Source organism: Sardina pilchardus, chromosome 10 (genome assembly GCF_963854185.1).
Source record: "Sardina pilchardus chromosome 10, fSarPil1.1, whole genome shotgun sequence".
Lineage (NCBI taxonomy): Eukaryota > Metazoa > Chordata > Actinopteri > Clupeiformes > Clupeidae > Sardina > Sardina pilchardus.
Genome location: NC_085003.1, coordinates 7,665,204 through 7,681,305, shown reverse-complemented (window position 1 = coordinate 7,681,305; position 16,102 = coordinate 7,665,204). Strand labels below are relative to the sequence as shown.

The 16,102-nt window shown below is 44.4% G+C and overlaps 1 protein-coding gene across 1 annotated transcript; it reads right to left on the bottom strand.

Moving 5' to 3' along the window:
* Positions 1 to 1,283: 1,283 nt before the first annotated feature.
* mov10l1 (Mov10 like RNA helicase 1) lies at positions 1,284 to 12,927 on the bottom strand. The gene is made up of 27 exons (XM_062548288.1): positions 12,601 to 12,927; positions 12,161 to 12,264; positions 11,644 to 11,831; positions 11,261 to 11,420; positions 11,048 to 11,160; positions 10,517 to 10,701; positions 10,084 to 10,221; positions 9,484 to 9,933; positions 8,947 to 9,159; positions 8,676 to 8,790; positions 8,278 to 8,455; positions 7,797 to 7,867; positions 7,578 to 7,669; positions 7,337 to 7,395; positions 7,141 to 7,232; positions 6,940 to 7,027; positions 5,668 to 5,846; positions 5,349 to 5,495; positions 5,004 to 5,125; positions 4,336 to 4,435; positions 4,050 to 4,196; positions 3,764 to 3,937; positions 3,142 to 3,291; positions 2,686 to 2,793; positions 2,250 to 2,390; positions 1,511 to 1,602; positions 1,284 to 1,399 (listed from the first exon to the last, which is right to left on the bottom strand). The coding sequence occupies exons 2-27, from the start codon at positions 12,249 to 12,251 to the stop codon at positions 1,381 to 1,383; spliced, it is 3,612 nt and encodes a 1,203-aa protein (XP_062404272.1). The 5' UTR covers positions 12,252 to 12,264; positions 12,601 to 12,927; the 3' UTR covers positions 1,284 to 1,380.
* Between the last annotated feature and the right edge of the window lie 3,175 nt (positions 12,928 to 16,102).

Below are 16,102 nucleotides of genomic sequence, written 5' to 3'. Positions count from 1 at the left end.
GGTGGGCAACAACATAGCTACAGATGAGTTGTATGTCTATGGACAAACAATATAGTCAGTAGAACCACTGCAATAGTATAACATAAAAGGCCAAGTGCAGTACAACCTGCCTAGTACAAGCCTCTACGTATGGTCACTTGGAGAATGCACTTTTTTACTCATGTATAATTTATCAAAGTGGCTTAATGATGAAGTAACATATACTGTAATATAGACACACGCTAGTTTGATTGAACCAGCATATTTTGTTGAATCAGTTCAGTGTTTTATCTTGGCAAAGGTGAAGAACATTCTATCAAAATTCTTTAGAAATTTTAGAGAAATAAGACTTTTGTATTCATAGGAACTCATACATCTTATACGGTTGTTTGTCGCATGGACTCAATTGTAAAAGTCCAAAAAAAAAAAGAGATAACCATGTGGCATGGATGTAAGTGTGCCACTTTGTGTACAGAAATAGTTTGAAAATGCCTAATTCTTCTAAACAGTGCTAGGAGTTGGCTAACAGCACACCATCCTGTCAGACAGTATGCTAGCCTGTGTGATATGACAGGTCTGCAGAGAGCCACTCCTTGACCCTGTCTCCAAGGCTCTGTATGTACTCTGGATTTTAGACTTTAAAATAGTCTCAGGTTTATGTTCACTAACGACAAATGGAGACGCCGGTTGATTTCATGTCCGCTGCGGACATTAGGCAAAACCTTGGAAAAAAGGAGAGCTAACATGAATGAATGGAAGGACAGAGCAAGGAAGTCTAAATTGAGGGATGCTGGGAAACCATATGTGAACTGGAGAGGAGAGCTAAAACAAGAAAACGTGTACAAAGTATCTATCTAATGTTAGTCGTTACATTCAGTCTATCTTCAAGTAAAAAATATATATTTTCAGCCCAAATAATAATAAAAAAATGTTATTCGAAATGTGAAAATATGGATTTAAATGGTGCTCGGTATAGAGTACAAAGTTCACTGAAAATAATACTTTAGAGCAATTCCACAGGAAATTTGTCACGTCCATAACCTCAATGAAATGCCTTGCTATTTGTATGATGTGAATGATAACATGCTTTTATTGTGTATTTTTCTTGTGTACATTCTTCAGCCAAAAATAGCAAATGTTTATTATATTTTATGTAATCATTTGAATTGCCCTTTAACCTTCAGCTCCAAGGCCAGTATTTTGGTGAGGGGTGTAGATGATAAATAGTTGCCCTGTATGTGGCATAAAAACCCTTCAGGTGCCCACACAATTTCCTCAACAAATGAAGACCACATAGGCTTGGCAATGACTTAATTATTTTATTAACAAAATACACAAACAGTACTTTTGAAACAGTGATGAAGAAAGACTTTCAGGTAAAGGTCTCCAGTCAGGGTGCAGTCAACTTTCTTTCTCCAAGCTGAGCCCAAAGAGTGTACAGAAAAAAAAAAGTTAGAAAAAATGTTTGGTTTACAAACAAATGTATCTGTTCTTATTTGTCTAATTGTATGTAAAGGCACAAAGCACAAACCTCTGGGATGAATGGAGAGAAACAGGAGGATCAGAGCCGACGAAAGCTCCATTGTCATATGCGTACTGTAGCAGGGCATTGAAACAAGGGTCCTACATAACAGAAAATAGAGAAACAAAAACACTCATTAAATACGATACTGAGAGAAAGTGGAATAGAGCATCACGTCCAATATTCAAATGTGTGGCTTAATGTTTTGCTTTTCACTAGTGGGTCACTACACTAAAAGTATGATTCTGCGTAATGGCCCTGTATCATGTTGTTCTTCTACATGGATAAGCCGCTAGGATTGATAAAACTTTTGGGTCAACAGCCATTTGCATCATTGATTAGGGTAGACTGGCTCCCGACTTTGCCACTGTTATTGTAAGATTATCTATCCTTTGCTGTTGGGTACTAAGCCTAAATAATTATTTGTCAAATCAGAGACTCTGGAGTACTGTACATTGTGCTTTGTGTGTGTGCCTCTCTCCTGTATACAGCCGAATTAAACTCTGCATCTTGATTGTCCTTCTACGTGACTAGATCTTGTGTCTCACTTTGTTATGCAATATCTTTTACCAACAATACACATCTCATCCACAATAGCGGGACCTTCTGAAAACAAGTAGGTGAAAGAACACAACCAAGATCAATGTGTATTGTTGCTTGCAATTATCAATATGAAGGTGGACGTTTCTGTGAAATCGTAACAATACGTCATAGCATACAGAGTGGACAATGGCTTTACAGTAGGTACCTTGATGAGAATGTGAGGGTTGCCCACAACTATGAGCAGGGCTTTGGCTCTGGTAATGGCCACATTGAAGCGCTTTGGGTTGGAGAGGAAGCCCAGCACATTCTGAAGGCCTTCGTCCAGCACAGCCTCATTGGATCGCACCTAGAGGAAAACGTCAAATGGAAGAACATCAAAAGTCTTTGTCACCAAGATTGTGAAGTACATCGATAGCGGATTACACAGAAACATCATCATAATCAATATACAACACATACAATTATGCCCATACTATAGCTAGTCAAGCCATTTTCACGCCAACTATAGTTACTGCATAAATCTGCTAAAATACTTAAATCTAGACTAGCTGACTGCATGGTTCCTACAGAGACACAACAGGGCTGGTTGAACTGTGACTGCTACAGGTCAGAATACAGTGGTGAATGGATATGCACTTCACCGTGGACAAGATGATGACGAGGAATTCTTGTCCCTGAAACTCCTCCACCGAGCCGACTTTGATGTCTGCCAGACCCACCCTGTGGAGCAGCACTCGGATCTTCTCCACCTGAATCAACACACAACACACAGCAGCCACACACCATTGGCGACGGAGCAGTCAGGGGCCAAGGAGAGGCCAAGGAAGAAAAAAAAAAGGGGGGGGGGGGTCGGTTCTCCTGACCACAAGAGCTACTGCTGCTCTGGCCCAGGGGCCCAGTGAGTGAGTGTAGCCTCTGAACAAAGCAGCCTTTTATCAGACATGCTTGGCTTGTGTCTCAGCAGACAAACGGCCATGAAAAATCCATGAACTGCTACGGACTGAAGGTGTTTAAGGATGCAAGGCACGTCACTGCGGTACAGAGGCCAACTGTAATAGTGGTGCAGCTCTTGGATGTGGCGTCACGGTGTTGGCTACCTGTTTCCTGTAGGGGGCGATGATGCCGATGTTGGTGGGGGAGATGGGGTTGTAGAGCCTCTTGGCCAGCTGGCAACAGTACAGCATCACCTGCACGGCCTCGCCGGGGTTGAACCAGGAGGGGTTATTACCCTCCCGCATCTCAGTGGCCTAGGATGAGCGAGTAAAACAAAACAAAACAAAAGAACCTCATGGATTAATACAAAGGTCTCATTACATTCAGTGCTTTAGTGTCTTTAGTGTGTAATTTTATGGCAGAGGAAAACACATTACAGTTTTAAAAAAGAAACAATGGCAGACCTAAGTCTTAAACTTCATGTCTAACGCCCGAAACGTCTCAACATTAAATGATCTATCAGGAACTCATGGTGTAGCGGACTTTTTTTATTTAATTCATTAAACTTTAGGGGAACCATCATAGGCGCTTAGCTCACTATATTTATTTCTTGACTTGTCCCCCAACCCCGTGAGATGCGACGTCTAAGAAGTAGCACACTCTAGTGAAGATACAGCAGTTGTCAAGCTTCCAGATCCTAAGCACGACTTAAACAGATTGTTAAGCTAGAACATGTGTGACCCGGACCCAGTGGAGGGTGGAGGCCTCTGAGGGGGCTCAACTCACCCGGAGTCCATGGAAGATTAAGGGGAAGCCCTTTCTGGGCAGCCGGCCCCAGTGACACAGCGAGTCCACCACGGTCCTCTGGGCCCGCATGACCAGGTCTCCAGCATAGAAGAGCCGCGAGGGCAGCGAGAGCAAAGCCTCATGGGAGCGGTAATTGTACAGGAGTTTGGTCACCTGAGGAGGAGTGCTCATGTTATTTAGAACAGCAATACAAGGGGGGGGGGGGGGGGGGGGGGGGGGAAGATAATGCTGTGCTACACACAATATTCAGCTATACGATGCTCACCAGGGAAGGGTTGAAGCCATTCTCATCGCAAGCGTAGAGGGGTATTGCCATTAGCCTCTCCAACAGAGACACACCAAGCCCAAACACAGAAGCTAGCTTGGACTTCACCACCGGACCTAGCTGACATGGGTCTCCAGCCAGGACTATCTGTATCACACAAAAGGAGAGAGAAGAGTACCGCATCAGTGGCCATAATGAAACTTGACTGTTCTTTATGTTGTTATGTTAAGTGAAGATAAGGCATGTAGGAATATTGTTGGCAAATATACAGCTTGCTAAGTCTGACCTGGCCGTCCTTCTCTGACAACAGGCCAATGGGAATCAGGCACTCTGGCTCCGTGGCCTGTCCAGCCTCATCCAGGAACACATGGGTGAAATGGCCAACCCTGTGGTGGGGAATTCACACATTTATATAGCTCATAGGATTAGATGAGAAAAATGCATCAGCTCTTTGGTTTATCACATACAAATACACTGCCATGCAAATGTTTAGGGTCATTTTGGGAAATGTCCATTCCCCTCCATTATAGACAGAATACCAGCTGAGATCAGTGGCATTGTCTGTCTTTTTTTTTTTTAATCAGGGCAGCAGTTTTCAGATAACATTATGTGCTTACATAATTGCAAAAGGGCATTCAGATGTTTTGGAACATTGATGAATGATTGCTAATAATGGGCATCTGTATACTTATGTCGATATTGCATGAAAGATCAGCCATTTCTTTCTACAGCGGTCATTTACAACATTAATGATGAAAGGACTAATTTCTAAGTGACTTCAAACTTTGGAACGGTAGTGTACAAGGCATAACCAGTGACCATGGACAGCATGGCACCAGGCTCTTTTGAAAACAGAATTAGAAGTGCCACATGTTCTCAGAGCTAGACTCTTATTTAGTTCCTTCCAGCTGTTTCACGTTTTTGGAAAAACTTGGGCTGATCATCACGTCTCACCGCAGGCCAATCTGATAGAACATTCCAGCGCTGGAGCAGGTGCTGACCACAATCCTGTGGAAGGAGGCGTGGCGGATGTCCTCTCCCGCCCGCGAGTACTGCTGCAGCACTTCAGGAATGGACTGAGACACAGAGTCACAGAGAGAGAGAGAGAGAGAGAAGAGAAGAGAAGAGATGTGCAGTATCAACCACTACTCTACAAATTGCCCTCCCATCTTGATAACTACCAAAATTGACAAGTGCTTTGCAGAAAACAGAAGACTTCTGCCACTAGTATTTTTGCCCGTTTGTCTGTGGTACTTCTGGCACATCTGGCACAGAGTGGTTTCAGAGTGAACGTAGTACCTCTTCCTGCCTGCAGGAGGCGTTGACGCGCGCCAGGCTGGCCGAGTGGAGGAAGCCGCTCTCGTGCAGCCGAATGCAGACGAGGTCGGCGGCGCTGTTGGAGGGCGTGCAGACCAGCAGGCGGCTGGAGGGGATGCGGTGGTACACCTGCAGCGGAACACACTTCACAAGCTCAGTTCCACTCAGGAACTCGGAACGTTTCACAACAGTGAGTCAGGTTATCAGCATGCTATTTGAGTAAATGTTAACTGGCAATAGTTTGCACTTTCAAAATGGTCCATTTCTAATCATTTATGATGGATTCAAGCTTCATTAGCACCTGTAGAATGGCCTCAATGAGGGTCATCGTCTTGCCGGTCCCTGGTGGTCCGAACAGAACATAAGGGGTGGGCCGGCACTCTCCCACCAGGATGTGTTTCACCACCTCCCTCTGAGCAGGATTCAGATTGTGGTTGAAGAACTGGCCTGGACGGGGAATCTCCTTCTTGGGTGATCTATCTGTAAAAGGGACAGGACACTGAGCCTACTGGTGAAGGTAACAGTTCTAAAAATGGGAAGTATAGTAATACTACTCAGATGTGGGCCTGTCATGATGACTAGTTTTGCTGGAGGATACTTTGTCTCAAAATATTGTGTCAAACACAAGTACTCTCCTTCTTCAATTGTTTTGTTCCCTGCTGGATGTGATGATATTTCAGATGAATTTAGTTAGTTGCACTGCATTGCTTCATTGTTCCGGTCAGAGACTCAATACGCATAGGCCTAGACTATTTATGAAAACACACTGACTACGCAACCATTAGCTCTAGTAAAGGGGAGACATAATCTTTGGTAATTATCATTTTGGCACGGTAATGCAAAAGGCACATATATACAAACATAATGTTTAGGCACATATACAAACATTATGTTCTTAGTACTATTCATGTCTTATTTACTGTGAGCTATTTCTTTTAACTTGACTTGCTTGTTATTTTCTTCTTTTAAATTGCTTTTTAACATCTTTTTTATTATGTGCTGATTCACCATGCCAAATTCCAGTGTACTCTGCAATCCTGAATTACTATTTTTGGCACGGTCATGCAGAAGGCAAACATACATTAATTCAATACAATATATTCATTTGAGTGTTTGGTCTTTAATATTAAAATTATGGGATGAAATAAAATCTTTTTTCCATGCACCTATTTCAGCAAATTATAGCCAATTAGATACAGTATTAGCAACAGAATTTGTAGTTAGCTGGGAAACTATTTAGACCCTCACAGCACAACAGTAGATTACTGTAGATTTGCTGGACACAGATGACACATATCCACCACAGCAACAGGAGCCTATACTTTAGAGCCACTGGTGGGTATGATCATATGTCTCTTATCTGCAGTCCTCTGAGGGCATTAGATTCATATTCTAGTACACTGCTGTGCAACGGTGCCAATGTAAACACAATCAGGAAATATGGAGGTCTACAGAAGCTATTGTGTCCATATGTCGTACAATAAGTTGATCATTTAACATCATGACAGGTCTACTAGTGTGTATGCACATAACTCGTGTACAGTTCAGGTGAATATTTCCACTGGCTCCTTACCCGTTTTTGTTTGAGTGGCCACCGACTTCATGTCTGCGATCACACTCGAACCCTCCTTATTATTATTATTCTCTTCCACTTCCTGGTTCTGTAATGATAAAAAAAAAAAAAAATGGGGCCACAGGCTCAGCCATCCGACACCCTCCTAAATGACACTCTAGCCAAATATGATTGCGCCCCGGGCCCTTCCCCTCAGCTCACCGCCTCCTCCTGCACGTCCCGGAGGGGCTCGTCTGGCCCCCACGCTCCCACCCACTGAGGGGCCTGAGTGGTCAGCTCGCCGGGGAACAGCACTGGGCAGTGGGATGAGAGGCAGCAGAACAGGCTCAGCCGTGTGGAGATGGCAAATGGAGACCAAACGGACAGGAGTGACATGGAAGACAGAGACAGTACTCACCAGCCTCCCCAAAGTCCTTTGCCTGATTAATGGCCAGGTGGCACCGACGCGACGTCAACCTGGTGTGATGGACACGAGAGAGAGAGAGAGAGAGAGAGAGAGAGAGAGAGAGAGAGAGAGAGAGAGAGAATGTTTTATACCTCCACTTGATAATCATTACATCAGGCACAACAGCGCTATAGAACAAGTTTCCAGGCCCTCGTTTGGCTTTCACAGATGAATACGGAATAGAGGGCATTACCTGTTAAAGGTGAATTCCACGTCTAAAGGCTCCCCGAGGTAGGCTTTATGAAAATCATAATTCACTCGCAGACTCACATCCTCCTCATTGATCTAAGGGTGTCAGACACAGGCAACAAACTGTGACACATCACACGCTATCTCTGGCCATCCGCCCATAAACCTCCAATGCAATTCACATGAGTCAAAAATCACGATCGACTCGCAATGTGGTCTTTACCTCTGTGACATAGCCAACATATTCCACCACCACACCCCCGACCAGAGGCTTTTTGAGAAGCACCTTGTCACCTGGAAACAAAAACAAAAACCCATGATGATCAAGCTCTCCTTGTAACATATGATGGGGGTTAACAAAGTAGGTTCTGCTCTCACAACTCCTTGGTGTTTCGGCAACTGTTCTGAGTGCATGTGAACAGTGAACAGGGGAATCATGTTCATTCTCTGCACCCCAGATATACACTTAGGTTGCTCCATACATCTATGTTAGCGTAGCTTTCACAGTTGGCAGATAATCATTTACTGTTATACCTTTCTGCCAAGACTTTTATTTAAAGCCATTAACAGCATTGGTAAGGGGCATGTACTTATTTAACAGATTTAAAGTACACACAGAGTTCCCAGAAAATGCACCTCTGACCTTACTTTTTCCTAAGGCTCTATTGTACCATGAGCCCCTAACGCGGCGGCTAGCTGCTCACCGAGGAACAGGCTGGGTCGGCCCTCGGCCAGGCCCGGCACCTCCAGGTGCAGGTGGACGGCTCCCTTGCGCAGCAGCGCGCCGCTGATGCTGAACTCCCGCAGCTCGTACTCGGCGTGCAGCTCCTCCAGCCACAGCAGTGTGGAGAAGCGCTGCGGCAGGTTGGCTAGGGACAGCGGCTGGGGAGAGAGGGGTCAACAGAGGAGCCACGTCAGCAGCACTCGAGGAGTGGACAAGGTCAAGGGGTCTTGTTATTGAAGAGGGGACAACCAGGCAGAAGCATTCCGTATCCGTATGCTAAATCTACTGTGTGTTGTCCTGTGTCCATACGGGCCTTCTATAGCATGTGGTTATATTAAGTGCAACTGACATAAAGGACGAGCACTGCACCAGACTAACCTCTCCCAACTGGGGCTGAACCACAAGCACGTCATTCCCGGACTCCACACAATCACGCAGCGCCTGTGGCACTGGGTAATTGCCCAAAAAGTTAGGCAAATGCCTTTTTGATGTCCTGACAACAACAACAAAAAACAAATGTCACACATGCAAAGGTCTCCAGGGTAGTGGCATAGAGAGAGAGAGAGAGAGAGAGAGAGAGAGAGAGAGAGAGAGAGAGGAGTCAGAGACAGAGACAGAGAGAGAGAGACAAAAACAGAGAGAAGCTGACCTGACTGGAGCAGGGGCCATGACCGTACGCACGATGGTGGGCTGCAGCTGCTGCTGCTGCTGCCGTCTCAGTTGGAGATGGGAGACTGGACAGTAGGGGGCGCTGGGCATCAACAGCATCTCCTCCCTGCTGCTCACTGAAACCTCCAGGCGCCGCCCAATGGTGAAGGAGGGGAAGTGCAGCAAGAGCAGCTCTGCACATCTACCCAGGCTCCTATTGGACAATGCAAATATGCAATATACAGATTAGTGTACCAGCAAGATTAGAATGACACTCATTAAGCCTGTTACACAGACTTAAACACAATTTTCGTTCAATGTTGTCAATATTACCCAAGAGACAAAATTGTTAGTACATAGTAGGAGTTCCAAGGGATAACGTCTCGCTTCATGTGCACAAACTGAGGATGATGAATTGCTTGCCAAAAGACTCAGTAAAGCAAGGTCTAGCTTGAATTAAGAGCCAATAAAGTATTTTCAATCTCTGATTTCCATCATGTACATTTCACTTTTTACCACCACCACCACCACCACTCACTTTCCACGGCAGCCGACCGTCACGGAGGCCTTCTGCCCGGGTGCGATCTCCAGGTCTCTCTCCAGGGAGCGGGTGGCGCTCTTCTGGCTGGCGGCCTGCTGCAGCTCCTTGTACACGGCGTCCGTGCCCTCGCCGTCTCCGTCCACCTCGTCTCTCTGCAGCTGCTCTTCGTCCTCCGCCTCCTGTCCGCGGAGAACGGGCATTGGGCAGAACCCGTAGCCGCCGATGCTGCCCAGCGCGGGGACGCGAGCTCGCATGTAGGCCGCGTATGGGTTGCTCGGCACCTGGGGCCCGCCGTTGAGCGTCCACATTTTGCCGGGCTGCAGGAGGGGCGACTTGCTGTCCAGGGAGTTAGCAGTGCTCGGGTCCAGGATGAAGGTGAACTGCTCTTGTGAATCCCAGCCAGCAAAATCACAGCACTTCAGCTGATGGGCTTCTGAGCCCTTGTTCCTAAAACAAGGCACAGAGGAGGATATATATATATATATCACAAAATGTCCTTGGTTTTCAAATTCGCACCAGCATGAAAACATTTCAGAGTGGGCCATCTAGACAAATTAAATATCCAGTGGGTTAACTATTCAGTAATTCAACACTCACTCTATCCATATCACGAGCTCTTTGCTCTCTCCTATCAGCAGAGGTCCAAAGTCAGTGACCTCACTGACCACCAGGCCTTCTTTGTTCTCCAGCAGAGCCTCCAGTTCTGCTTCAGGCATGGGCAACGCAGGCCCTGCACTGTCCCACCCAAAGAGAGAGACAGCAAAGGTAAAAGAAAGCCAGTAATATTGATGAAAATCAGGTATCTGTAGTTTTACTTCAGCTCACTGAACACATACAGTATTACTTCTATCTCAATGCTCAGATTTTACATTCATATATCAAATGGCATTATCCAGCAAAATCATGACCGGTATATAATCATATTTGCTTCTTAGATATTGTATCGATGTCCTTGGCAGCTTGCTGTTCTAGCTGGGTTTAGAGTTTTAAGAGCAAGGTTTTGGGTGCTAGGTTGCATCTCCGTTCTCACCTGTGAGACGGGGCCATGCACAGAGCCCTCCAGCAGTAGAAGGACTGACTGCTCTCCACCACCACCACGCTGACCAGGTCCCCCGGACAGGGCCGGTACTGGGCCGGCAGCAGCAGAGAGTCCAGGCTGAAGAACACGCTGTCCTCCACCACACCGCTGCTCCCGAACACACTGGACACACGCACCTGGGCACAAGCACACCAAAAAACAAGGAGACTGTCGGAGATACTACGTACTCTCTGAGAAAGATGTTGCATGTAGTTTACTGCTTAGTCTTGACATATACTAGGGCTGAAGGTAACAATCAGCAACCTTTTTAAGCGTTTGAGCGATAGTCTCAAAATATATCACTCTGCAAAAATGACAAAGTGAAGTAACTGGTTGTGGGCATCACCCACTACAGCCATTAATACTACACCTCTTACTGTCACATTAACAGAGACTGTGGAAATGAAACAGGGTCTTATGAGGAACAGACGAGCAGGTCTACACACAGAATAGTACTCAATCTGAGGGCTACAGACGACTGACCTGGTCGAGGCGACGATAACGCAGTGGGGAGACCGTACGAGCCTGACTGGACCAGTGAGTGGGACTGATGATATACTGCGCTTGCACCCAGTCTCCCTTCATTGGTTCATAACCTGCAAAAGAGATCAGATACGACAAATGTGACCAACGTAACTTTCGCAACTTCTACAAAATGTGTGTGTGTGCACTGCAAAAAGAATTGTAGTCAGCAACCTTCACACAACGCGGCGCGTGGAAAAAAGGTTGTCTGATTGATGAACCCTCCATCGCGATCACATGAGGTCACCGTGCCAACCAGTGGTCTGAGCTTTTCAAAGTCGTTCTCCAGCGACACTTCTCCCATGTCTTCCCATGCGTCAGCCTGCCGCTCCACCTGAGGTTGAAGGGAGACAGGTGAAAGACCAGCATTAAGTATCTATCCATCTATCTATCTATCTAGAGATGGCCATCGATGAGCTCATCAGTATCACAGCCTGTCAAATCCTTACACTGTTAGCCACAGCCTTCGCTTCTTGGCTGGCTGGTTTAATCAAGAGGCAATTAAAAAAGAATGGACATCCTAACACCCACTGCCCACTAAAACACACTCCACTCACCCTGATGGCCCTCCAGCCACACCGAACTCCGTCACGCACTGCTATGGCGCTGACGGCATCCCCAGCCCGCAGTGGCACCCCACCCAGGACCTCTCCGGAGGTGAAGTAGATGGTGTCATTGATCAGACCGTAATCCTGACACAGGCGAGTCACCATACCTCCACGCACCTGTTGGATCTCCTCAGTAGCTACAGAATCAAATAAGGATATGTTGTTTTGTTTCCTTCACTTTTTGCAAAGGTGTAGCAATGAATTTCAATCCAAACATGCAGGATGAAATCCCTAAAGATAAGGATATCACTCCTGTGACTTAAAATGGCCGTATACAACATCTTAGAGAGTGCGCAAATGACAGGTATTGTGCAATCACTTTAGTTTAGCTAAAATGAATTAATTTTGCTATGACCAAACAGATTGTTAAGGTTTTGGTGAGATGTAGTTAGTGTGCAATTAGCAATGGTTCTGAACGTTCAAGCCGGAGGACTCCTGCTGTTTGCACAGTTCAGTTGAGACAAACCTGTACCAAACTTCTCATCATCGTCGCCCTCAGCGCTTCTCCACAAGGGCCACAGTAGTTTGGATAGCACAAATTGCACGGCTGTTGCCATGATAGAGGAATGCCTAGGATAGAGAGAGGTGAGGTGACCAACCATCAAATCAACGAGGAACAAATTTGGCAAACCTAAGGTTACCTGCATGGCCCACAGGTATTAGCCATATGTTTTTGGCCGTAAAGACAATAACCAAGACTTATGTGCGTGTAAGTTTATACCAAGTTTACCAAGTAGAACAGCTAACGTTAATGTCAAACTAACTCGTGGTAGCTAAGGTAAGGACACTTCCAAAGGTAACTAGAAGACCGTAAAACTATATTAACACAACTCCCGATGACGGTTAATTAATGACATTAAATTAGACAAACACTTCAGTTAAAGACACAGCCAATAAACAACTTACACTTGTACGCTAGAATCCCACTTTTCTCACGTGCAGACTGTTTAGCTTAGCGTGCTTGCTTTCACTGTGCTAAGGCAAACGTTTCAAGAAAAATCCTCGCAACCTAAACTTCACAAATGATTCAATATGGATCAAATAAATACGCAGAGTTCAGTTGTACGTTACCAATGGACATAATAGTAATGCACAGTATTTGTTACCACGCTCAACTCAGTTTTACGTAGAAAAATAATCTACTGCACATGAGATGCTGGTCAATCGTTGTCACTGGTGTCGACCTTGGGATCTGCTGATGAGTGACGTCAATTTAATCAGGGGATTCACTACGTCGGTCTGTGTGATCTTTTCTGGGCCCAAAACACTGTAAAATATAATGTCCGGACAATCACCAGCAGAGGGCGCAAGTGTATAAGTTTGTATAGGGCGCTAACTTTGTACAGAGCTCTGAGTTTTTAGGCTTCGAAAATAAAATCACCAGGTCATCCTAGAATGGACCCACCTGATCCACTCATTATAGTTGTATAGGGAACGACAGAAAGCTTAAATTCTAGGTTTACATTTTGATTGGAGTAGATAAGAGTAGGGGGTAGGCCTACTTGACCTTTGTTGACATATGTTGACATAATGTTGTCATTTCATTCAGAATAGATTGACACTGATGGCAGATCCTGCAGGACTCTATTACATGTACTAGGACTACTTTCCCACATTTCCTGTTATAAAATCTAAACTTAGCAAGTGTTTTAGTCATAGACATTGTAACATTTAATGTTCATTTTGTATTATAGTTATTATCATTAATATTGTTATTATTTATTATACTGTGCAGAAATATGCACCTGTGTTATTTTCAAATTATATTTTTTTTAGTTTGAATTTTAAATCAGCTTCATTAATGTCATTCGATATGCATCGGCAATGAACACTTTTGAATGTTTTCATTTCTATACGTCAGTTGATAGGATCTGACCCCCATATGATACAACCCATCTCTTCAATGGGACAGAGAGGGCTCTTCAATGGGACAGACAGGGAGAGATAGACTCACTTTCCACATATAACCTGTTTAGGCCTGCAGCTGGCATTGAGTGCTGTTTTCCATGTCAGGGACATTTGGTTCACCCACACTGTTTGTAATTTAAGATGATGCTCCTGTGACATAGCGTGCATAGATATTTTTATGATGCGACTCCTTGGAAGGCCGCATTTAAACAAACCCTGGCCTTCTTTGTGCCATGCATAAGTATCAGAATCCATCTTCAGGCACATTCTTAAAAGTACTTGGCAGTTTTGCTCTTGTCTTTGTACTTTGTATTTTACCTTAAACAGACATGTTTTATTTTTAAGGATTTCTTGGGGCAGAGGAGATGCTGCCAGCTCCTCAGTATCTGATACTATCTATCATTTTGTTTTATTGTGAAAATATTCTCTTCATCTGTGGTGCATATCTACATTAAGATTTTGATAGTTGTGCAGATCTTGAAATACTTGTAGGGTAGATTCAGCCAGATGTCTCTAGGCAACTGAATACCTGAGTTTTCCAGGAAATCCTAGTTCAAAGCTTAGGAGTTATGTTTATCTCACAATTTTATGACACAGCTATGCACACAGGAAAAGAAATATGCATGTTTTCCCTTATAATAGTTTCATAACTTTTGTTGCGGGCTATTTCGAAGAACTAAGAAAGATGTATTTTCTCGCTCAGAAGGGAAGATTTACCATTGGGTTTATGGAAATAAATGTATGTATTTTGAGTAGCATTGCCAGCTCAGTGTACCAGGGTGGAAAGAAAACAGACAGGATATTTTATGCTTTCAAACATTTATTCACACTCTTTTTTTCAGAAGATACAAACAGTATATCAGAGACCAACAGATATTATTGTGTTCTGGCTCCCACAAATACAACTACAGCTGCTTGGCAACTTGCAAAGTGATTCTGACCAAAACAGGCCTAATATGCAAATACAAGTAGTAGAGATAATCTCCAGGGAGACAGTAGAGTCCAGGCAAAGTGTCATCACTGTCCATTTGTGTAACTATCGCGTCTCTTTCCAGGTGCTTCCCAAAGTCCCCCTGTTAGAACTTCCTGGCCTCTGTTGATGCTGGATAGCTCGAGGTCCTTACCCTGACAATAGGAATGGAAGCCATACGCTCACTAACACAGGGGCCTGTTGGAAAGGTGCTAATCATCTTGGCACTGCACAGTATACACACAGCCAAATTTATGGGAGTGCCAAATTTAGTGCTGCATAGTCATTAGGTCACAGAGTCGATAGGGGTTACATCAAAAGATGCAAGCTCATAAAACATTAATAGAATGTTCAGAGACATGTCGGCAGACACACAGCCCGCGGCAACCACTATCACTACGCTATTATCATCCAGGCTTGAGGCTTCATGTTGGACTTTGTGCACTATTTATGGATAGAGCATGTAGCAATCCAGTTACAGCATGTTTACTGGTATGCTGCAGCTACACATATTACATGCCCTATCACAACCCTCAAAATGAGTCATATAAGTCCAGTGATGATGTGTGGGGGAAAAACTAATGGTTATGTTCCACTGTTATGTAGAGTTTAGACTGTTATAATGATGACAACTATGCTTGTGGAACACTAATTCAAATGTATTATTACTAATCACATTTTAGAAGATAAGTATTCTCCACTACCCCTCTGTAGGCTACAACACAAGGCAAGGCGCCTCTGACAGACAGAGAATCAAATCATTGATTGCATGCTGATTGCAGCACTTGAATGAAGCGTTTACTTCAACTGGGAAAAAAAATACATTGCAGAAGTCCTTGGATGATCTTGGCTGTCTTCTGCAGGCGAGTTTGGCAGGGAACGACTGCAGGCCCAGTACATGTCACTAGGAGGCAGTAGATCACATAAGATTTTTGTTTCCTTGCCAGGGTGCAAATAAGGCCAAGCATTGTCTCAGATGCAAATCTCTAGGATACTCTGTTACTATTTCAGTGTGCATGATTCTCTATTGAATACAAAAACACAAAATGCACTGCATTCCTAGTGCTATCAAGATCAAACAGGGCTGGTTTGCGCTAATCGGATTCTGTTTGACATAAACTTCCTCTCTCCAATCAGAGGATGAATTACTCTACCGAACCAAAACAGGAGCAAACAAAGGAAAACAAAAACTGACTCTCAGAAACAAACGTCTCCAGGTCATGTTTTTCATAATGTCTGGAAGCACTTGAGAATCACTATGGGAAGATTCTTTGCATTCACTGCAGAGTTATTAGGTCCAGTCAGGGAAACAAATTAGACCTATTCCACTTTCCGTGCTGTTGATCCAAGTGCAATGTGCAATGCATCTTTCTGATCTTGGCATTACCTGTGTTGGATGCATTCATTGAATCAAAGACTGCAGAAAACACTATTACATTACAGGATACACAATACACATGTACTCAATTCTACAGACTACCATATGATGAGTGGACTCGAGGACAAGCTAAACATTGAAAGATTTCAATG